The sequence below is a fragment of the Leucopleurus acutus genome, assembly GCF_964270905.1.
Source record: "Leucopleurus acutus genome assembly, chromosome: 1".
Classification (NCBI taxonomy): domain Eukaryota; kingdom Metazoa; phylum Chordata; class Mammalia; order Artiodactyla; family Delphinidae; genus Leucopleurus; species Leucopleurus acutus.
In genome coordinates this window covers 123,302,896-123,326,532 of record NC_139142.1, presented here as the reverse complement: position 1 = coordinate 123,326,532, position 23,637 = coordinate 123,302,896, and the positions used below count along the sequence as shown (strand labels likewise).

The 23,637-nt window shown below is 36.2% G+C and overlaps 1 protein-coding gene across 1 annotated transcript in view; it reads left to right on the top strand.

Annotated features, from left to right (window-relative positions):
• The window catches only part of WDR72 (WD repeat domain 72), a gene marked incomplete at both ends in the record, with an annotated part of 189,697 nt that overhangs the window by 18,713 nt on the left and 147,347 nt on the right, over positions 1–23,637 (top strand). Inside the window, 4 exons of the mRNA XM_082852380.1 lie at positions 4,524–4,665; positions 5,286–5,531; positions 7,792–8,012; positions 10,524–10,719. Of these exons, the coding sequence (XP_082708506.1) occupies positions 4,524–4,665; positions 5,286–5,531; positions 7,792–8,012; positions 10,524–10,719 (805 nt within the window). The remainder of the gene's footprint in view (positions 1–4,523; positions 4,666–5,285; positions 5,532–7,791; positions 8,013–10,523; positions 10,720–23,637) is intronic.

Below are 23,637 nucleotides of genomic sequence, written 5' to 3'. Positions count from 1 at the left end.
TCTACTCATCCGTAGACCTTTGCTTGCCCTTTATCCGGCCAAGAAACTAAATTCAGACCTTGTTCTCCCTATTCAAAACATCACCAATATTCACTAAATATAAGACTTCTTACTGTTTCATGCAGTTACAAGGTAATGAAGGCATTTTCATGGTGTCGGGAGGTGCGTTTGATAGATACAATGAACTTAGAGAATTATGCTCTGTAAACATGTTTTTTGGAGTGATGCCATAGAATTAAATCCCAGTGTGTGACAGTAACATGTTCTCATGTGATGCCAGGAACTTACCTGCTGATGGAGTTGTAGTAGGAAAAATGGGGACTCCTCCTTCATTCCAACAGCTTTAGGAAAGTCTCCCTAGCTTGAAATCATAGCTATGATCGCTGAAACTTGTAGTAGGGGTCCTGGCTGCTCAGGCGAGGAACTGGGCTTCCCAGGGTCTTAGCTGTGGAGTAAGATAGCAGTGTTGAGGTGGGAGTAGATGGGATAGAAACAGCCTGAGGATTGCAGATAAGGAATTTGGATGCGTGAACTAAGAGTAATGACAATGACGATGATGATGGGTAACTTATTTTTTCAGTCCTTATTATCGTTAAACATACGCACTGCCTTATTTACACGAGTTTCCACCACGACCCCATTTTGAAACTGATGTTCAGGAAGGTTAATTCCCAGGATTTGAACCTAGGCAGTTTGGCCCCAGAGTCTGGGAATGGACTTTCGAGTGAGTTTCTCATTTGTTTTGAGAATGGATAATAAGAATGGTTACTGCTTATTGAGTATGTCCCAAATGCCTGGAACCATACTAAGCACCTTACCTTTATCAACTCATTAATCCTGACAGTAATCCCATATAGTAGGTGCTTTTATTTATTAGCCTTCTTTCACAGTTAGAGAAAATGAGATATAGAGAGGTTAAGTAAATTGCCTAAATCAAGTAATTGGCTCTTTTAATAGAGTTAGTATGTGCTAAAACCAGGATTTGAATCCAGGCATTTACCACAAGATAATTGTTTTGTTTTGTTTTTTTTTGCTTTCTTTTTTAAGAGTCTTTTTTTTTTAACATCTTTACTGGAGTACAGTTGCCTTACAATGGTGTGTTAGTTTCTGCTGTATCACAAAGTGACTCAGCTATACATATACATATATCCCCATATCCCCTCCCTCTTGCATCTCCCTCCCACCCTCCCTATCCCACCCCTCTAGGGGGTCACAAAGCACAGAGCTGATCTCCCTGCGCTATGCAGCTGCTTCCCACTAGCTATCTATTTTACACTTGGTAGTGTATATATGTCAATGCTACTCTCTCACTTCGTCCCAGCTTATCCTTCCCCCTCCCCGTGTCCTCAAGTCCATTCTCTACGTCTGCATCTTTATTCCTGTCCTGCCCCTAGGTTCATCACCTTTTTTTTTTTTTTTTAGATTTCATATATATGTGTTAGCATACAGTATTTGTTTTTCTCTTTCTGACTTACTTCACTCTGTATGACGGACTCTAGGTCCATCCACCTCACTATAAACAACTCAATTTCGTTTCTTTTTATGGCTGAGTAATATTCCATTGTATATATGTGCCACATCTTCTTTATCCATTCATCTGTCGATGGACACTTAGGTTGCTTCTATATCCTGGCTATTGTAAATAGTGCTATGAACATTGGGGTGCACGTGTCTTTTTAAATTACGGTTTTCTCAGGGTATTTGCCCAGTAGTGGGATTGCTGGGTCATACGGTAGTTCTATTTTTAGTTTTTTAAGGAACCTCCATACTGTTCTCCATAGTGGCTGTACCAATTTACATTCCCACCAACAGTGCAAGAGGGTTCCCTTTTCTCCACACCTCCTCCAGCATTTATTGTTTGTAGATTTTTTGATGATGACCGTTCTGACCGGTGTGAGGTGATACCTCATTGTAGTTTTGATTTGCATTTCTTTAATGATTAGTGATGTTGAGTATCCTTTCACGTGTTTGTTGGCCATCTGTATATCTTCTTTGGAGAAATGTCTATTTAGGTCTTCTGCCCACTTTTGGATTGGGTTGTTTGTTTTTTTGATATTGAGCTGCATGAGCTGCTTATATATTTTGGAGATTAATCCTTTGTCAGTTTCTTCATTTGCAAATATTTTCTCCCATTCTGAGGTTTGTCTTTTCCTCTTGCTTATGGCTTCCTTTGCTGTGCAAAAGTTTTTAAGTTTCATTAGGTCTTGAGAAAGAAAAACAGAACTGGAGGAATCAGGCTCCCTGACTTCAGACTGTACTACAAAGCTACAGTAATCAAGACAGTATGGTACTGGCACAAAAACAGAAATATAGATCAATGGAACAGGATAGAAAGCCCAGAGATAAACCCATGCACATATGGTCACCTTATCTTTGATAAAGGAGGCAAGAATATACAATGGAGAAAAGACAGTCTCTTCAATAAGTGGTGCTGGGAAAACTGGACAGCTACATGTAACAGAATGAAATTAGAACACTCCCTAACACCATACACAAAAATAAACCTAAAACGGATTAAAGACTTAAATGTAAGACCAGACACTATAAAACTCTTAGAGGAAAACATAGGCAGAACACTCTTTTAAATAAATCATGGCAAGATCCTTTTTGACCCATCCCCTAGAGAAATGGAAATTTAAAAAAAGTAAACAAATGGGACCTAATGAAACATAATTCACTGTTAATGACTATTTTAATACCTCTTGGAGTATGGGTACTTCTTGTGATGGGTACTGGGTACTGTGACGAAAAATCAGAATCACATGATAAGGCGCTTTGAGGGAGTTTTCATGTGAACTAGAGAGGAAACTACTGGAAAGGAGGAGGATTGAGGTGTCAAGGAGTGGGTGTGAGCAAGTGAGGAATGGTAGTACAGAAGTGAGCATAGAGGGAGTAACAGCGTATGGAGAGCATGGGCTGTAGGGGCAGCACATTTTGCTGGGAGGGAGGAGATGTGCTGTGACCAACTTCAGTAACCACCCAGCCTCTCTGGAGCGTCATCCTCATATCAAAATCATGAGACAGCTGGACTACTCAATTTTAAGGTTCCCAAAGGTTGAGAGAGTTTGAGAAGCCAATCTAACCAAGTTTTATTGTACCATTTCTAACACCTACAAAAATGGTGGCCTTGAGAAGTATAAGACCCCAAAGTGCCTTCTGAATCTTTAAAAAAAATATATTATTCAGAGAACTCACTTCACTGGAACTGTTTTTCTTCAATGCTCTCATTTCTTGGGACTATAGAGGATTACATATCTTGGTCTTGAATTAGTTTCTTATTCTCCTCTCGTCTTAGTTTCCTTATCTCTATAACAGAAATAATAATAATGTTTATTTACTATGTAGCTTTGTTGTAAGGATTAAATGTAGCAATATTTGGGCCCTTAATATTCTCTAGAGATACATTATAGAATTTTTCCACTAAAATAACTAAGTCTGGACCTTCAAACATGTGTTTTCTGACTAGAAACTATCACTTTCTTAGGCTTCTTTAATTCTAGCACCAGCAGTTGGCTTTCTTTTCAGGGTGCCTTTTATTTGTACATCAAAAGAGGGTTTAGTTTTTGTTTTTCTAATCACTTAATCATTTTGATCCCTTGTGTGTAATCTCTATATACAGGTCTGCCCAAAGAACCTCTACACTGCACTGAGGTACTAGGGAGATTCTGAACCCATTCACTAGTGAAAGTGTATCTTTAAGAGCTCTGGTACCCAATATTCATACTCTGCCACAACAAAACTATATATTTATATATATAAATATATTTATGTTAATTATAACGTATACATTTATTTTTACTAGTATCTATCTATCTACCTATCTATCTATCTATCTATGTAAGTTATGAATTCATTTTTCTTTGTGGCCATTTGGGAAGTTTAAAATCAAGTATGTTAAATCTGAAAAATGGTCAAAAGAAAGTAGAAAGCATAATAATACCACAAAATTACCACACAAATATTAGTTGTTGCTATTTTAACTGACAACTGGAACTGAAGGGATCATAAAGAAATCAGACCTCCTCAGTGGACAGTACAGCACTGTCATCAGGACGTGGGCTCTTGAGTCAGAATTACTGGACTCAAAAGCCCACTGCCATCTATATCACCTTAAATAAATTAACCTCTTCCCTCTCAGATTATTCATCTGTAAAATGAAGACAATGATAGTACCAACTTCACAGGATTATTGTGAGGACTACTTAACTGAATACATGCAAAGACCCTAACAGTATACATAATACATACACTGAACATGTTCAATAAATGTTAATTATTCTTATTAACTCTCTGAAATCTAGCTGATGACTTTGCTTCTTATTTCATAAAAACTTTTTTGTTTTGAGTAAGAAGACTATTTCACTTAATTTACTTGAAATTTTTTAAACAGTGGGAAATAAATGGAAATAATTTAGTTCATCTATGAAGTCTTGTTCCTTCATTTAACAACAGTGGCTGCCATTATATAGATTTTTTTGAAGATATTTTTTCTACATAAATGCTAACTTTTTTATTTGGACCAGAGCCTTCCCTTTGTTATGGGCTACATGAATGAAAGGAAAGAGCCTTTTTATAAGGTACTTTTCTCTGGAGAAGTCTCAGGAAGAATTACTTTGTGGCACATCCCTGATGTTCCTGTATCCAAGTTTGATGGTTCTCCTAAAGGTAAGACAATTTCTATTTCTAATCACATGTCTTCTGAGAACTATTTTATAATTAACTCAGTGTTTTTTTTTCTAAGTTGAGTAATATGAGTCAACAAACAAGAAAAAGTTCTCATGTACCATATGCATTAGATGCTAACATAAAAGTAGTATAAACATGATGCTTATAGATCTTATACAACAATGCAACAAGTGTAATTCAAATTAACATCAACTTAACATGAATGATGTTTTATTGACTTGAAATGAATGTTGACAATATGAATATAGGATAGACTGATAGACCATATTCATATTTTTGAATTCGTCATGTCCATATCCTGTACCCCTTTTCAACCAATTTCTCTATTCAAAAGAGTTTCTCCATTCTTTTCAGTTGATTTAAGTCTAAAATGAATGCACTAATACACATCTATTCTTCCGAGGCTCCTTGAGGGAGAAAGAATCAATAAAATACCATTTGGAGTGAAAGCAATGGATGGCAGAACTTTTCTGCCTATAACATACTGTTAGGATGGCAAAAGAGTCTCCATGTTCCCCAAAGTATTGTGCCTTGATAATATTTTCTATATCTACGATGAATTTATAAACCAAATTTTCCCTTATGTGTTTTCCTTTTAGAGATACCAATAACTACCACCTGGACCCTTCAAGATAATTTTGATAAGCATCATACCATGTCACAAAGTATTATTGACTACTTCTCTGGGTTTAGAGATGAGAATGGAATTGCGGTTGTCACTTCATCAGAGTATGTTCCAAGTCTTGATAAACTAATATGTGGCTGTGAAGATGGGACAATTTTCATTACACAGGCTTTGAATGCTGCCAAAGCAGGACTTCTAGAAGGCGGTTCTTTACTAAAAGGTCATTGAATTTTATTTGACCCTATTTATTTAATTTACCTAAGCTTAAACTTTAATAAGCTATACTAAGAAGATTGCTGAAGCTTAAGAAAATTACAGGCATTTGCTAATAAATTTGTGCATGTTTTAATGTTAAAGTAAAACGCACATATAGGTTTTTTTTTAAAAGTCAAACAGAAGGTTATACAATGAGAAATACATTTCTCTCCTTCTTTGATCTTCCAGGAAGATCACCAAAGGCAAGTGCTAATAAGTTTCTTTATACACTTTTTGAAATTTCCTATGCATATATAAGCATATAACAAAAGAGCAGTATACATTCTTTTAATTATATTATAAAAATAGAACCACATTCTACACACTTTACTAAAATGTCCTTAATAAAATATTTTGAGCACATTCTTTATGACTTAATTTTAAATGATTAATAATGATTGAATTCTAATTTAAAAAATCTCCTATGATGGGTGTTCAAGTTTTTTCTTGTCTTTGGCTACTATAGACAATGCAGAATTAACTATCTTTGCACATATATGTAGGTATATGTATAGTATTAATTTCCAGGAGTAGAATTACTAGATCAACCTTTATGTGTATTTTTAATTTTGAAAATATATCTTAAAATGTTCTCCAAAGTACATCAATATACATGTGTGTCCACTAACACAGATGTATGAGAATGCCTTTTCCCCCAAGCCTTAGCCAACTTACTGTGCTATTCAATTTTTTAATATTTGCCAATCAGGAGAAAGTGGTATCTTCCTGTTTTAATTTTTAATTTTTTTGGTAATGAAATGTAAATGTGTTCTTATATATCTTTGTGCACTGCAACAGTGAAAATCTCTTAAATAAAGACCATTATGCAATAAGTTGTCTTATGTAAAGGAAAGAAATATAGGAGGTGATTGAGATTTGGGGCTGTGTAGGTAAATTTGTATACCACTTTTCATTGTATGGACCCTACTAGACTACAAGGTCCTGACAGACCAAATATCAATTAAAAAAAAAAAAAAAACCGAAACTTGTTACATTGCCTATTGCTGTTCTCAGCTTACTTTGGCTACTTACTAAATGTTCTAACTTTTCAGTGATTCAGTGATTGACTGAAATAGAGGAGTGAGTAGCAATAAAGCAAGGAGAGGTAATACATCACTTTACATCTCAATGGCTGCTGTTAAAAGTTAGCAAAAAAGCTTAAGACCTTAGCATATTTTATCTAGGCTGATTTATCTTATCCTGAAAACAAGCAGAAACCTACATTTGATCTTTAGCATCTGAATTAATATTCATCTTGGTTTGCTAGTGGATATAAAGTGAGAAGGTACCTGACGGAATAGAAGTAATAATGATTCTTTGGGACTCATTTTCAGTGTGAATAAAGAGAGTTTGTGGTCTGTGGTCCTCTCCAGTTTTTTTAGGTTTAGCTAATAATGAAGGAAGAAACAGTGTGGAAACTGGGTGTCAGTAAGCCTGTGTTCTAATACAGCTATGGTATGAAACACCTAGGTTCCTACCAAGTGCCAGTGCTAAGAAATTATGGACATTATTTTATTTATTCCACACAGTAGTCTTGTGTGAAGTAAGTGCTGTTATTATCCCACTTTTTCAGATGCAGTACCTGTGGCTTAGAGGGAAAAGGCAAGTTGTCCACAGTGACACATCTAGTAAGTGATAGACCGAGAAAAACAAAGCCAGATTTGTTTAACAGCAAAGCTGTGCTCTTAAATATTATGCTGTGTTTCTTCACACTTGGATTCAAGCCACTTAACCTCTCTGAGCCTCAGATACTTTTATCTGTAAAACAAAATGGTGGAACTACGTAATCTGTAATATCTTTTAAAGCAAAAATATTCCGTGAAACTTTGCTTTTCTTTTATACTAGACTTGGTCATGCTGTTTTAAAGGACAGCAGTAGTGTTCTGAGATTATTTTTATAGAGACAAAATGTATAAATTGTTCACTCTTTTAGAACAGAGTTTGCTATTTCATGGCACTGGAATTGGTAACTTGCTAACATCCTTAAAGAATTAATAGACTTTGAACAACCAGATTTAGTGCTCCATCAAAAGCACGACCTGGCTTATAATAGGCACTTGCCTTTTGAGAGAATCCAAGGGTTGTTCATTAATTTTCTTAGTCAACTGCCTACCTTTAATTATATGTAGTTTCCTTACATTAAAAATTTATAAAAGAAAATCTCTGGACTATTTCTTGAACAAAAATAACTCTTTTTTATTATTTGGTGTTTGGTTGTTTTACAGGTTCCCTTCCTCAGAAAGTTCTCAAAGGCCATCACCACAGTGTTACTTCCTTGCTTTATCCACATGGTCTCTCTTCAAAATTAGACCAAAGTTGGCTGGTGTCTGGGGACCAGGACTCATGCGTCATCTTGTGGGATATCTTTACTGAAGAAATTTTGCATAAATTCTTTTTGCAAGCTGGTTTAGTAATGAGTCTTTTGATGTCACCAGAGAATTTCAAAGTAAGTTAAGATAAAGAGTGAAACATAACACATAAATTTAAGTTATACATATAACATTTCAGAATGTTTAAAAAATGTAAGGAAAAATAACCCATATTTCCACAGAAAAGAAAAAACCATAATATAACTGGATGATTTTTATGAATTCCTTTCTTATATTTTATGCATTTTATTATTTTTACAGCTTATACAGATAATTTGGTTCTAAAGCAAAGGTCTCATCAATTCTTGGCTTTACAAAAGTCAGTTAATTCTCTTTAAGTACTTATACGTTTGTTCTTTTTTTTTTCCTAGTTCTACATCTTAATTTTTAATGGAATTTTCTTTTTAAATAAAAGTAATGGACACTCAATGGAAAAATAAATATGTAGGAATGGTAAATTAAAATTAACTTTTGCCTTCAACAATTTAATAATAATAATGATAGTTACACTTTCTTTTTCTTAAATAGATTTTTGTTTACTCTTTCATTTATTTAACAAATGACGAGCTTTAACAAATTTACGAGCATCCACCTTGTGCTGAGCAAAGGAAATACTTTCAGGTATAATTTTCTCATGCAATGTCAGCTTAAATTCAGCTTTCATAAAGCTGATATCTTTGATAAAATATGGACAGCCAAGTTTTGAGTTTTCTGAGTTTATAAGCTAGTTGATTGACTTGTAAACATTATTTCTCCATAGTAATGTTATGAAAAATCAGTTCCAAAGTAAAATCAGAGAAAACTTGCACTGTATTTTTGTAGTAAGAAAAAATGAAAGCAGTATTTCAGGAACAGAAATGATTAACCAAAACAGTAAAACAAAGTTAAGTGACCCCTCCCCCCCCCAAAAAAAAAAACCTATGTGGTGATTTGGGATACTTTGATATATCTTTTATTCCTGAAGTTCTCCCTTTTTCAAAAAAAAATTTTTTTCTCTCAGCCCCAGGACCGTAGTCCAAGTCAGTTCCACTCCTGACCCCTTTTACTTCTGCCTCAGTCATAGATGATTTAACTCCAAGGATCAGGACACATTCAAAGTCAAATAAAAAGGGAGTTTATTGAAAGGGCACAAGGGGCAATCCCTAGGCATCCAAGACAAAGCACTAGAGCAAGGACCTACAGTGGAACTTAAATTCAGAAACCAAGGTTACTCTTTGAATCCACTGCTCCAAAATGGTCTGCTTTTCTGTGATTGCTCCATTCTCTTGCCTCTTCCTATGATTTCTTTTAGCTTTACAATTTCAAACGCCTAGAAAAGAGAATCTGATTGGCCTAGTGTGGGTCTCTAGTATACGTCTACTCCTGGCCATAGGATCTGTGTTCACGTGTTATGTGTGTTCTCTTGTGTTGTAGGTGTGTGTGAGTTTCCTGAAGTACACTGGGCTGTCTATTCTAGAGACTGGGGGTCAGGAAGGTTCTCCAAGAGGTAATAGTTGGGGGGCAATGTCATCTGTGCCCCATTCTACAAGTCCAGGCTCCCCATATATCACACCTGCCATTTTGTGATCCCCCCCTCCCCCCCTCAGAATATCTGTAGTCTCCTTTACAAGTGTTAGGAAAAATAACAAGTTCTCCAATGCCCCACAGAGAGAGGTCAGTGATGGGCACTGGGAGATTCTTCAGGAAGCCTAGCTGATGCTTTTAACATAGCAGATGAAAGTCTGGCCGGGTGCCTTAGTCAAAGTAGGAGCATCGACATAGTAAGATGGTTAGAAAAGAAAAAAATAGCAGATGAACTACCCACTGCCCCTTCTCACCACACCCCAGCCATACCCACTGATGGGCTGATCAGTGCCTGGACCTCGTGGTGAGGCACAAAGCTGCCCTGTCAACCTCTCCTAGATGAGCCTCAGTGGCACCCAGCAAGAATAGTCTTTGTCCTAAACTATGCTGAAGGTAACCACATGCTGACGTTCTTGAAAGTATCTTAAGAATCTTTGTCCTGTGAGACTATTTTTGGTCCCTGTGTCTTTGAAGCTGTACATTCAGTTGGAACTATCTAATGCTTACCTCTTTTAGATTGTGTCTACACTGAGTTTCCTGTTTGGATTAGAATCTGTATAGTTCTGGGAACAGCACCAAATCACATTTTGAGGCTCTAAGTGGAAGATATCAGCTCATGATACCCTTGGGCCTAAGCTTGTGTCTACAAATAGCTTCTTTTTGTGGCAACAAATTAGTTCTGGGGTTTATTTTATTCTGCATTATTTCCGATGTCTGCCTCGCTGCCTGAATCTGCTGAGTGATGATCAAGTCCTTCATTTATCTTATAAGTAGATCTGGCCTGGAATTCTCCTCTTTACTTGTGTCTTTTGACCTTCCTAATAGGTCTTTGAATTTAAAATCTACTTGGTTTGTAAAGCTCCCCTGTGCAGTGTTATATGGAGAGGTGCTAGAGAAAGCAGAACTGTCATTTTGTAAATGGGATTTTAACAAAAACTTATGTTACTAGGGGGGAAAATCTGATTTAATTTTAAAGAAAGCATTTGACTATTAGCTTACAAAGAATGCCATTTTTTTTTTCATAGCTACGAAGTCATCAGGTAATTTGCTGTGTGTGCAGTGACCATTCTGTGGCTCTCCTTCACCTTGAGGGGAGGAGGTGCCTCCTGAGCGCCCGAAAGCACCTTTTCCCTGTGAAGATGATAAAATGGCATCCCGTCGAGAACTTTCTAATTGTTGGATGTGCAGATGACTCTGTATACATCTGGGAAATTGAGACAGGTAAATTGAAATTTTACCCCTTTTCATCCTTTATATCTTTATGCATCAAAGCATTTGGCTGGGTGGAGAGTTCCAGAAAAGACACGGTGATGCCCTCACTTGCTTTTACCTTTGGTTGGGCTGCATTTAATGGCTTCGTTTGAAGGTGTGTACGGAAAATAAACACAACAGCCCAAGTCAGATCCTAACCCACTGATGATTACCTGACAGAGCAGTGCGCAGGAACGAGCCGGATATTTCTGGAAGCTATAAATAAAAACATAAGTTATCTACTTTAATTATTAACAAGAGAGAAATTTAGTGTCCTACTACTAGTCTCAGTCATTGAATTCTGCTTTCTTCAGCATACTCACCATCTCAGCAACATTTTGAGCTAATTGTTGATCAGTAATAATGGAATATAATTAATTACAAAACTCCAAAATGTTGAGTCAGAGAAACTGAAAACTGAGTGGTTCCATTGAACTTTTGATGTCAGAGCATAGAGAATGTATAGTTTGAACTTTTAAGTTTTTCAAAAAGTTTTACTGTATAACTTAAGATTGAGAGTAACACATTTCAGGCCAAGGCTGGGAACAAATCAAATAAAGCGAGGTAATGAATGAATGTAAGTCAAGGGAGTGCCCTGGAGAGTACATTTTACTGAAACCATTGCATGATTTGTATTGATTAATCAGTGGTGGCTTTATGCTGGGCGTTGTGAACAGACTGGATAGCTTATAATAGTTTAGAGCCATACTTCACCAAAATAATTGCTATTTTCTTTACATTTGACTTTCATGTATTAATGACGATGGTACACAGAGGATGCAAGATAATACCACCTTACATTTGTGCTTTGCTTTACAGCTTTGATGGGCCTCATGCTTATTTCCCATTAGATTATCACAACTTCTAGGGTAGGTAGAAGCGGTTTTATACCCCATTGCATGGATGAGGAATTTGTTGCTCTGATCTGTAAGTGTGCTAGGTTACACACTAGTAAGTGGTGAACCAATATGAGGCCCCCCTCCCCGTTGTTCTTTGCACATATTCACAAGATTAAGAGAGTTTAGAGTTCTTAGGTAATCTATCAACCTGAGTGATGATTGAGTATAATGGATCAAATAGGTTCTAATGCCTGGACTTGCCTCCAGGACCTGCAAGCAAAAACTGTATGATCTTGGACAAATAACTTGGCTTCACTGCTTGTCAATTTGCTCACCTATGAAATAGGAGTAATAATACTTGTCTTCCTATTAGGATTAAATTAACAAATACCTACAATTCTTGTAAACAGAGCCTGTAGATGCCAAGTCTTTAGTAAGAGTTAACTATTATTAATATTATTTAAAAATGCAGCAAAATCTTGATTTGTGCTAGTGAAATATGAATCTGTAAAACACGTACACTTATAAATGTGTGCAACTGCATTTTTTAATGGTTATGATAGCATGTATGTATTTATTTATTTATTTTAACTTTTTATTTTATCTTGGCATATAGTTGATTAACAACATTGTGTTAGTTTCAGGTGTACAACAGAGTGATTCAGTTATACATATACATGTATCTATTCTTTTTCAAATTCTTTTCCCAATTAGATTGTTACAGAATATTGAGCAGAGTTCCCTGTGCTACACAGTACATCCCTGTTGGTTATCTACTTTAAATATAGCGCAACTGCATTGTCTTTAATTGTGAAATTGTAAATACTTGCTAATCAAACATATTTTTTCCTAGAAAATGGAGTCTAGCAAGAATAAAAAAAATCTGGGCACTCATAAGTGTTTATGGTTCCATTGCCCCACCAGGACACCTTTCAGGCTATGCAACTTTTAATTTATCTGTTCCTGATGGGGCGGGCAGTAAAGAAGGGAAGCCAAACCACTAGTACTTCTTGAAACCATATTTATTCCCACGTCGTATTTTAATTGTATTATTTCTTTTTATGCTCCCAAGATATATAACCAAATGTAGAACAGTTGAAAAATACAGAGAAACATAAAAAAAATCCAAAGAATCCTATCCCACTGCCTAAAGATAGCTGCTATTTATATTTTGATCTACTTTCTGTCAGACATCTTTCTATGTCGATAAATAGATGTCTATATTATATTTCAGTCACAGTCCTGGCCAGAAATTGAAGTCAACCCAGCTGGGTTAAGTACAGAGACTTTAAGGGAAGGACTCTTTATAGGGATGTGGATAGGGATTAAGGAGCAGACAAGGAGTGGATAGTGAGGCCACCACCCAGACAGTAGCAGTATCAGGAAGCTCTTACCACCTCTAGGGCTGAAGTGAAAGACAAGAAAATAGTGGTACTGGAACCCAGTTAAGCTGAAGCCAAAGAGGAGTGGATACTCCCTGGGATCATGGAAGAGAAACAGCTCCCACCAGAAATGCAGTACTGATACAAAGAGAGAGTTGGAAGAAATTCTCTTCTCTCTCCTTCTGCAGTCACCATCTTCATTAGTTTAATCCAACTGGAAGTCAGAAGGATATTCAGTTCTAGGCATCAGCCAGGGGCACAGAACAGGACACAGAAGGGTATTGGAAGGATGGAGTGGGTTGTCAAATGGACAATAATTGACATATTTGCCATTATGGACACACCATACTTAAACTCAGGAATCTCCTATAGTTGGTTATGTATATTGTTTCCTATAAAAAAGTAGCTTGTTTTAAAATGGCCATATAAAATGATATGCACATGTTTAGTGCCCAGTTAACTTATAGGATATTTATTCCAAATGAAGCTATGAGGCTGTTTATCTCTTGGTGATCTGCAGTAATAGTTTATAAACAACCATAACTCAACTTAAGCTTATAATTGGTGAAAATATTACCAATAATTGTATCATTGCCTTCACATTTGCGATGTGCCTCTTCACTTTTTCAAAGCATCCTCCCCTTGATAATCTCATTTGAGCCCCATGACACTCTGGAGATGGCTGACAAGTAAACTCCTTACCACACTCATTCCTTTTGAGTAAGTCTATGTTGTTCCTTTTAGTCTGTGTCTGGTATTGGCTTTGTTTTGAGTTGCCTTTAACCTCAGCAATTCCAATTTTGTTTAAAATTTAATGAACTACTTTTTCTTTCTCAAGCTGTATTTCATCTGGCTAAGATATTTCCATTATGTTTGCTGTACTTGATATCTATTTTATCCTTTTTCTGTAAAGGTGGGAAAATCCAGGATCTCGAAGACTTTCCATTTATAGTTTCATAAAGTTAGGAGAAAAAATGCCAGCTAAGACCAAAACAATTAGGCTGAAAAGAGGTCTATCAGGGTATAGAATATGCTTGTTCACTGACATGACTGGCACATGAATAAATGAACCAACCCAAGTTTTCTTGGACTTCAGTAGACTGAGTACAAATGAGTTCATCTTACCATTGGCCGGTTGCAGTGGCTCTTAGAACGTGGCTGCCCAACTGTAGATAGACCCTTAGCTTTCTCTTCCAAGTCTCCCTTAGGGTTTCTGGAATTCACAGGTGCATATCTCACTTCCTTGTGTAGAAGTCTGTGTATTTTCTACGCCAGCCAATTTTTCTTCTTGTTTTCCTTTTAGCTTTGCTGAAAGGTTCAAACTTGGTTCCATGTGTGAACAGACCTATTCTCTGCTCCATTTTTCCAGCCCTCTGCCTCCTCTAAATACATGGAGGAGAATAAATTGACACTCAGGCATTTATCAGATCTTTCAGCACTAGAGCAACTCCAGAGCTCCTAGAGAGAGAAATAGGAGGTGTCAGCGGGATAAGGATTTGGGGGCAAGAGACCTAGAAATAAAAGGCAGGGGAAGGGGATTAAAGCCAAAGGTAATTAATTCTCAACTGTACCAAAAGCCCACCTTGGCAGAAGGTTGGGGGGTGGGGTATAGGTCAGTCCCTGTGCCACCTTCCTCCAGGTGTGGAAGATGGGATATGAGACTTTAGTTTTTCACAAACACTTTACAACAACCTATTCTCACTTTATTCATGAGATGTATTTATTCATTTATTTATTCTCTTTGGTAGAATGCACAAGCATATTCTAGAGCCACGTACCCCCATGCCTATCTTACCTTGAAATTGTCTGAGGTGTATCTTTTCAGTGACAGGTGGCATAGCCAGATATGTACCAGGGTAAAGTTTGGGATCATAGGTGGGCATGCTCATCTCATGGAAGAAGCAAACAATCAAAGCAGAGGAGTATTTATGCAGCAGTGGGGCCCCTTGTCTTCTGGCTAAAAGTGCAGTGCTGCCAGGTTGGGAGTGATGAGGGCATCTAGTTTTGCTTATTGATTTAGCAGATGTCCCATGATGTTTAGGCCTGATTAGGAAGGGAAAAAATTGGAGATGTCATTTTGATTAATATTTGAGCTCCCACAGTGTATTTGACACTGACAACTCTGGGCAGTTTTGTCACCCTCATTGCTATGAGACACAATAGAGATAATGTAATACTGATTTTTTCCCCTAAAATGCATACCAGAAATAAATCGCTGCTCTTAGTTCATTTTTCTTTTGAGAATTGAATTTAAATTAATTCTGAGGACTTTTCTGTTCACAGCAATGGATTTACATAGCAGAAAACTTGTATAATGAATTTCTTGTGTGTTATTAAATATAAATGATATTATTATTGAAGGTCTTCTGTTAAGCTTATGGCCTGTGTTGTGAAATATGCTATATTAAACAACTGAATTTTTTTGTGGGAAAAATGAAGGCTTATTTGCTTGAAAATAAAACATTTATTGATAAGATAGGTCAAAAAAACTTTTTCTGTAAAGGGTTGGAGAGTAAATATTTTCAGCTTTGTGGTCCATATGATCTCTTTTGCAGCTACTGAACTCTGCCCTTGTATGTAGCACAGAAGCCATTGACAATACATAAAGGAGTGGGTGAGGCTTTGTTCCAATAAAACTTTATTTACAAAAGCAGACAACAGGCTGGATTTGCCTTGCAGCAGTAGTTTATAGACCCCTAAGAATGATGGTGGTTTTTTTTTTTCTCTTTATTTATTTTATTTTTGGCTGTGTTGGGTCTTTGTTGCTGCGCGCGGGCTTTCTCTAGTTGTGGCAAGCGGGGGCTACTCTTCATTGAGGTGCACGGGCTTCTCATTGCAGTGGCTTCTCTTTGTTGTGGAGCACGGGCTCTAGGCACGTGGGCTTCAGTAGTTGTGGCATGTCGGCTGAGTAGTTGTGGCTCGCGGGCTCTAGAGCACAGGCTCAGTAGTTGTGGTGCATGGGCTTAGTTGCTCTGCGGCATGTGGGATCTTCCCAGACCAGGGATTGAACCTGTGTCCCCTGCATTGGCAGGTGGATTCTTAACCACTATGCCACCAGGGAAGCCTGATGGTCATTCTTTTTAAAGATCACTATTTTGACACCTCATTCTAAAGCAGTTTGTAATTTTAATTCATTATACTTCACTGACTCTCTATGGTTATACCCATTTTGCAAAGGAGGAAATGGAGCACAGAGATTTTCTGAATCCGAAGGTCCTCAGGCTGAGTGTTGGGCACTTGCACTGGAATGTGTGTCTCTCTTTCGTTCTGGTGTGTTCTTCACTGTACCGTACAACAGGAGCACCTTCTGCAGATGGAGCTTAGCTTTTTGAGACTGTCAAGCAGGGAATTACATAAGAAAAACTCTGAGAAGAAAAGAAATGGCTACCAGGAACCCCCCCACCCTGCCATTGCTCCCTTGAAGGAGAGGGTCTCTGGCTATCTCTTGGCACCTGGCTCTCAATTTACATGCAGTTGTAACAGCCCTAGTCATCAGATTTCTCAGATGACAGATTAGAAACAGAAAATTGCAAGTGGGGAGACTGTTAGTGGCAGGCACTCTGGTAGCAGAAGCAACAGCTGACGGGAAGGGAGGATAGGCAAAACTATGTGTCACTGCTCAGGGCAGTCTTTCCTGTACTCAGGGGAAGACGGTCACCCAGAAACATAAATGCTGAGATTGTTTCCCTTGTTCAGGAAGCTCTTAGATATGTTATGGGCAGCTGCCAGTCCCCTTCCTGTGGCTCCTGCTGGGGAGCTGGGCTTTCTCTTTCCCAGCACTAGCTTCAAGAAGAATATTTAAAGGCATTATATCCAAGGTGGATTCTAGACCTAAGAAAATCTGAGAAGCGGCTTGGGGCCTGGAGTTCAAGGCCAATGAGTGGGTAGAACTGAGAGTCCATGTGAATCTATTTTTGTTCATGTCTTCTTGTGTCTGCTCAGGTAATGTGAGCTGTGTGACCTTGAGCAGGAAGCTTTACTGCTGCAGTGTGGCCTGAGGATCCAGCCTCTGGTTATGACATGGTTTCTGTGGGAAAACACATTCTGAGTTTTAAAACAACCATCTTATAAACAGACCATTGGAACAAAGCCTATGAATATGAAATTAAGGAAGTAAGGAAGAAGATAATACATTTTGGAGTTATTTTCACCACAGGTGTTAAATTTCCTCTCTCTTAATTTCTTTTTCTTAGTGAAATGAGTAGCAGTTAGCTGTAAAATTATTCAGTCTACTATGATGCCATGTAAATGAAGCATTTGTTCTTCTGTGGTTTCAAAGTACAAGAAAAAAAGAAAATTTAAAAACTAAAACTATTAAGAGAGATAAATGAAGTTTGTCAACTAATAGCTAATAGGCCATATTTTTAGAAAACATCCAGTGTTTAATCTACTATAGATCTGAGTTTCCTTTAATTGTTTAGGGTGAGGTCTATATAGGCACAGTCTCCCAGATATATGTAGTCATATTTTCCCTAACAGAATAGAATCATGTGTCTAAATTCCTACTTTGCCACGCCAAAATATCACAGAAGGTCACTACTTGGAGGAGTAATCTTCCAGTCCACAAATTTTAGTTGGTTTTCTTCTTTTGCAGTATATGTTGGGTTGGCCAAAAAGTTAGTTCGGATTTTTCCGTAAGGTGTAACAGAAAAACCTGAATGAATGTTTTGGCCAACCCAATAGTATATTTAGTATATAGCATATAGTATATAAAATAAAAATTTAAAATTCCACTAGTTACCAACTATACCATTCTGAGGGCCAGTTTTGCTTGGTTTTCTCATCAAGGAAAGTCACCCCTTTGTAGATATAGGGGTAAAGTTATGTTGTGTCGACTGCCTTGTCAGCACAAACCAAGTATGACTTTCATTATATGCGTTTTAAAGGTAGGTTTTGGGTATGCAGCATCCGACAGGCAGTAGTCTCTCCAGTGTGTCATTTTCTCAAAGTCATGTTATTTTGTTGTGGTAGATTATAGTTGGAACTCTCTTGGGATGATTGTTTTTAGAAAACAAAAATAGGATGCATTAAAGCACAGGGTGGGCTTTTTTCCTATATCACCTTTTCTTCTTTATTATAATAATTACTGATGTTATTGCTCAACGTGTATTTTTAGTTTTACTGCCTATTTTTTTAATCTTTATTTTTTTTGTCCTTGGTCCTAGTTATCACAGCTACACTATAATTTGAGATTTTGATTCACGTAGTATTGTATGCACGTGCATGCAAGTTTTTATTGTACGCACTTGTGCATATGAGCTTTGTCTGCAGTTTAGCTACTGAATAGTTGCACAATTGTCAAAGTTCAATGTCTTGAGTAGAAATTAGCATCCAGAGGGGTTATGACCATGAGCCCTGAGGTTCGTACTGCTGGGTTTGAATCTTGTTCTACTCTTTCCAATCTTTATTATCCCCAGTCAACTTTTAACTCCTCAAAGAATCACCATCTCTTCATGGCAATTAGCACTGAATAAACATTAACTATTACTTATATAAGTCCTTCATATATTACCATACCAGTTTATACTGAAAATTTCACTGTTTCTCCCTCTTTACCTCCTGTCCCCACTCTAGTTGAGCTCAACAGTTATTTCTTATTCTGATGAAAGGCATACCACTCTGAGGTATACTAGAATTATCACATATGGCCTTCCAATAAAATCATGGGAAGTTTATCCCTTTGAAACAATTTGAAAAAACATAGGGCAACGTATAAGAATGTGGTATATGAATTATGCTAAAGTGCCCAAATGTACTGACAAGTATTCTAAGCTCTTAGCTGAAGGCAGGGATGAGGGCAGGTTAGTGTAGTGGAGAGTTTTGTTACTAGTTCCCATAGCACAATGTACTTATAATTTCATACTTAAAATTTCATACTTCAGTAGCCTAAAACACCGTAAGGGCAAGAACTGTGTCTGTCATGTTCACTGTTCTATTCCCAGAAGCTAGCATAACACCTAACACATGGGAAGAAATTAACAAATATTTGTTGAATTTAATTAAAAATTTTAAAAATATTTAACTTTTTAAACAATATGCTACTAAACAACCAATGAATCACTGAAGAAATCAGAGAGGAAGTAGAAAGTACCTAGAGACAAATGAAAATGAAAACATGTTGATCCAAAACCTATAGGATGCAGCAAAAGCTGTTGTAAGAGGTAGTAGTATAGCCATACAAGCTTACCTCAGAAAACAAGAACAATCTCAAATAAACAACTTAAACTTACACCTAAAGGAAGTAGAGAAAGAACAAACAAAACTCAAAGTTAGTAGAAGGAAAGAAATCATAGAGATCAGAACAGAAATAAATAAAATAGAGACTAAAAAAAAATAGAAAAGATAAATGAAGCTAAAAGCTGATTCTCAGAAAAGATAAACAAAATTGATAAACTTTTTGCAAGAATCATTAAGGAAAAAGGGAAAGGGCCAAAATCAATAAAATCAGAAATTAAAAAGGAGAAGTTACAACCAACACTACAGAAATACAAAAGATTATAAGAGACTACTAAGAAAAACCGTATGCCAATAAAATGGACAACCTAGAAGAAATGGACGAAATTTCTAAGAAGAAATTCTTAGAAAGGTACAATCTCCCAGGACTGAGCCAAGAAGAAATGGAAAATTTGAACAGACCAATTACAAGTAATGGAATTTAATCAGTAATTTAAAAAATACCAACAAACAAAAGTCCAGGACCAGCTTTATAGGTGAATTCTACCAAACATTTAAAGAAGTGTTAACACCTATCCTTCTGAAAGTATTCCAAAAAATTGCAGAGGAAGGAACACCCCCAAACTCATTCTATGAGGCCAGCATCACCCTGATACCAAAACCAGACAAAGATATCTCAAAAAGGAAAATTACATATTACTGATGAACATACATGCAAAAATTCTCAACAAAATGTTAGCAAAGCAAATCCAACAATACATTAAAAGGATCATACACCATGATCAAGTGGGATTTATCCCAGGGTTGCAAGGATTTTTCAATATCTTCAAATCAGTCAATTTGATATACCACATTAACAAACAGAAAACTAAAAACCATATGATCATCTCAATAGATGGATAAAAAGCTTTTGACAAAATTCAACACCCATTTATAATAAAAACTCTCCAGAAAGTTGGCATAGAGGGAACATACCTCAACATAATAAAGGCCATATATGACAAACTCACAGCTAACATCATACTCAACAGTGAAAAGCTGAAAGCATTCCCTCTAAGATCAGGAACAAGGCAAGGATGTCCACTCTCACCACTTTTATTCAACATAGTATTGGAAGTCCTAACCATAACAATCAGAGAAGAAAAAGAAATAAAAGGAATCCTAATTGGAAAGGAATATGCAAAACTGTCACTATTTGCAGGTGACATGATACTATACATATAAAATCCTAAAGATGCCACCAGAAAACTACTAGAGCTCATCAATGAATTCAGTAAAGTTGCAGGATTCAAAATTAATGTACAGAAATCTGTTGCAGTCTATACACTAACAATGAACTGCCAGAAAGAGAAATTAAGGAAACAATCCCACTTACCATCACATTAAAAAGAATAAGATACCTAGGAATAAACCTACCTAGGGAGGTAAAATATCTGTACTTGGAAAACGATAAGACACTGACGAAAGAAATTAAAGGTGACACAAACAGATGGGAAGATATACCTTATTTTTGGATTGGAAGAACTGATATTGTTAAAATGGCCATACTACCCAAAGATAGTCTACAGATTCAATGTGATCCCTATCAAAACACCACTGGCATTTTGGACAGAACTAGAACAAATAATCTTAAAATTTGTATGGAAACACAAAAGATCCCAAGTAGCCAAAACAATCTTGAGAAAGAAGAACAGAGCTGGAGGAATCATGTGCCCTGACTTCAGACTACACTACAAAGCTACAGTAATCAAAACAGTATGGTATTGGCATGAAAAACGGAAATATAGATCAATGGAACAGGATAGGAAGCCCAGAGATAAAACCACACATTTATGGTTAATTAATCTACGACAGAGGAGGCAAGAATATACAGTGGAGAAAAGAGTCTCTTCGATAAGTGGCACTGGGGAAACTGGACAGCTACATTTAAAAGAATGAAATTAGGAAATTCTCTAATATCATATACAAAAGTAAACTCAAAATGGATTAAAGACCTAAATGTAAGACTGGAAACCATAAAATGCTAGAAGGAAACATAGGCAGAACTCTCTTTGACATAATTCATAGCAATAGTTTTTGGATCTGTCTCCTAAAGCAAAGGAAATAAGAGCAAAAATAAACAAATGGAACCTAATTAAACTTAAAAGCTTTTACAGCAAAGGAAACCATCAACAAAACAAAAAGACAGCCTACTGAATGGGAAAAAATATTTGCAAATGATATGACTGAAAAGGGGGTTAATGTCCAACATACACAAACAGCTCATACAACTCAACATCAAAAAAACAACCTGATTAAAAAATAAACATTTTTCCAAAGAGGACGTGCAGATGGCCAATAAGCACATGAAAAGATGCTCAACATTGCTATTCATCAGGGAAAATGCAAATCAAAACCACAATGAGATATCGCCTGTCAGATTGGCTATCATTAAAAAGAACACAAATAACAAATGTTGGTGAGGATGTGGAGAAAAGGCAACCCTCGTCCACTGTTGGTGGGAATGTAAATTGGTACAGCCACTGTGGAAGACAGTGAGGAGGTTTCTCAAAAGACTAAAAATATAACTACTATGTGACCCAGCCATTCCAATCCTGGGTATATATCTGAATAAACAAAAACACTAATTCAAAAAGATACATGCACCCCGAAGTTCACAGCAGCATTATTTACAGTTGCCATGAAACCTAAGTGTCCATTAACAGTTGAATGGATAAAGAAGATGTGGTATATATCAATATGTACAAAATGGAATACTACTCAGCTATAAAAAAGAAAGAAATTTTGCCATTTGCAAAAACATGGATTTAGAGGATATTATGCTAAGTGAAATAAGTTAGAGAAAGAGAAATATTGTATGATACCACTTATATGTTGAATCTAAAAAATACAACAAACTAGTGAATATAACAATAAAGAAACAGACTCACAGATATAACAAACAAAACTAGTGGTTACCAGTGGGGTGAGAGAAGGGGAGAGGGGCAACAGAGGGGTTGAGGAGTATGAGGTAAAAACTATTATATGTAAAATAAACTAAACAATGTATTGTTCAACACAGGGACTATAGCCAACATTTTATAATAACTATAAATGAAGTATAACCTTTAAAAATTGTGAGTCACTATACTGTACACCTGTAACTTACATAATATTGTACATCAACTATATTTCAATAAAAATGCAAAATAATTTAATCTATGGCTACTAAAAAGGAATTTGGAAAAAGTTTGGATAAGACATAAAACCTCTTCTGGGAAAAAAATTTAAAAATATTTAGCTTCTGTAAGCATAAATCATTCCATATGACTCATTATTCACTCCTAATGTATCAAACTAATGTTCCTGCCCAATATTTAGCGACAGAAAATTGTGCCACTGTTAATTTGTGCACTTTTTGGCAAATCACTAAATTGATCAAAGCCTTAGTTTCCTCATGGTGATGGTGATGATACTTAATACAATGCTGCAGAAGAGATGTGAGAAGTTAGTATGTGTGAGAATGCTGGCTTTATTTTATTAATTAACCACATATATGTGTGTGTATATTACACATATATTTATATACATAAATATCTATATATCTATTTCTATCTATCCACATACATATATATAAATATATATATATATATATATATATATATATATATATCACATGGTTGTGCTAATAAAAAAGAAACCAGAGCAACAAAAGAAAAATAAATAGGACTCCATAAAAATTAACAACTTTTGCCCATCAAAGGACATTAGGAAGAATGTGAAAAGACAGCCTACAGAATGGATAAACTTATTTGCAAATTATATATCTCATAAATGTTTAATATCCAGAATGTATAAAGAACCCTTACAACATAACAAAAAGACAAACAAGCCAATTTTTAAAGGACAAAGACTTGAATAGATATCCCTTCAAATAAGATATGCAAACGGCCAACAAGCACATGAAAAGATTATCAACATGTTAGCCATCAGGGAAATAGAAATCAAAATCACAATGAAATACCACATCACATTCACATTTATAATAAAAAAATGGAAAATAACAAATTTGCCAAGGATGCAGAGACATAGGAACCCTTATAGATTGCCAGTGGGAATATGAAGTGGTGCAGCCACTATAGGAAACAGTTTGGCAGTTCCTCAGAATTTAACCAGAAATACCATATGAACCAGCAATTTCACTTCTAGGTATAGACCCAGAGAAATATCAACATATATCTACACAGAAACTTGTACGTGAATGTTTGTACCAGCACTGTTTATAATAGCCCAAGGGTGGAAACAACCCAAATGTTCATCAGTGGATGAAGGGATAAACAAATTATGGTGTATACAATGAAATTATCATTCTATCCAAATGAGGAACTGATACAAGCTACAATTTGGATGCACCTCAGAAACATTATGCTAAGTGAAAGAAGCCAGTCACAAAAGATCTTATATTTTGTGATTCTTTTTATATGATATATCAAGAATAAGCAAATCCATAGAGG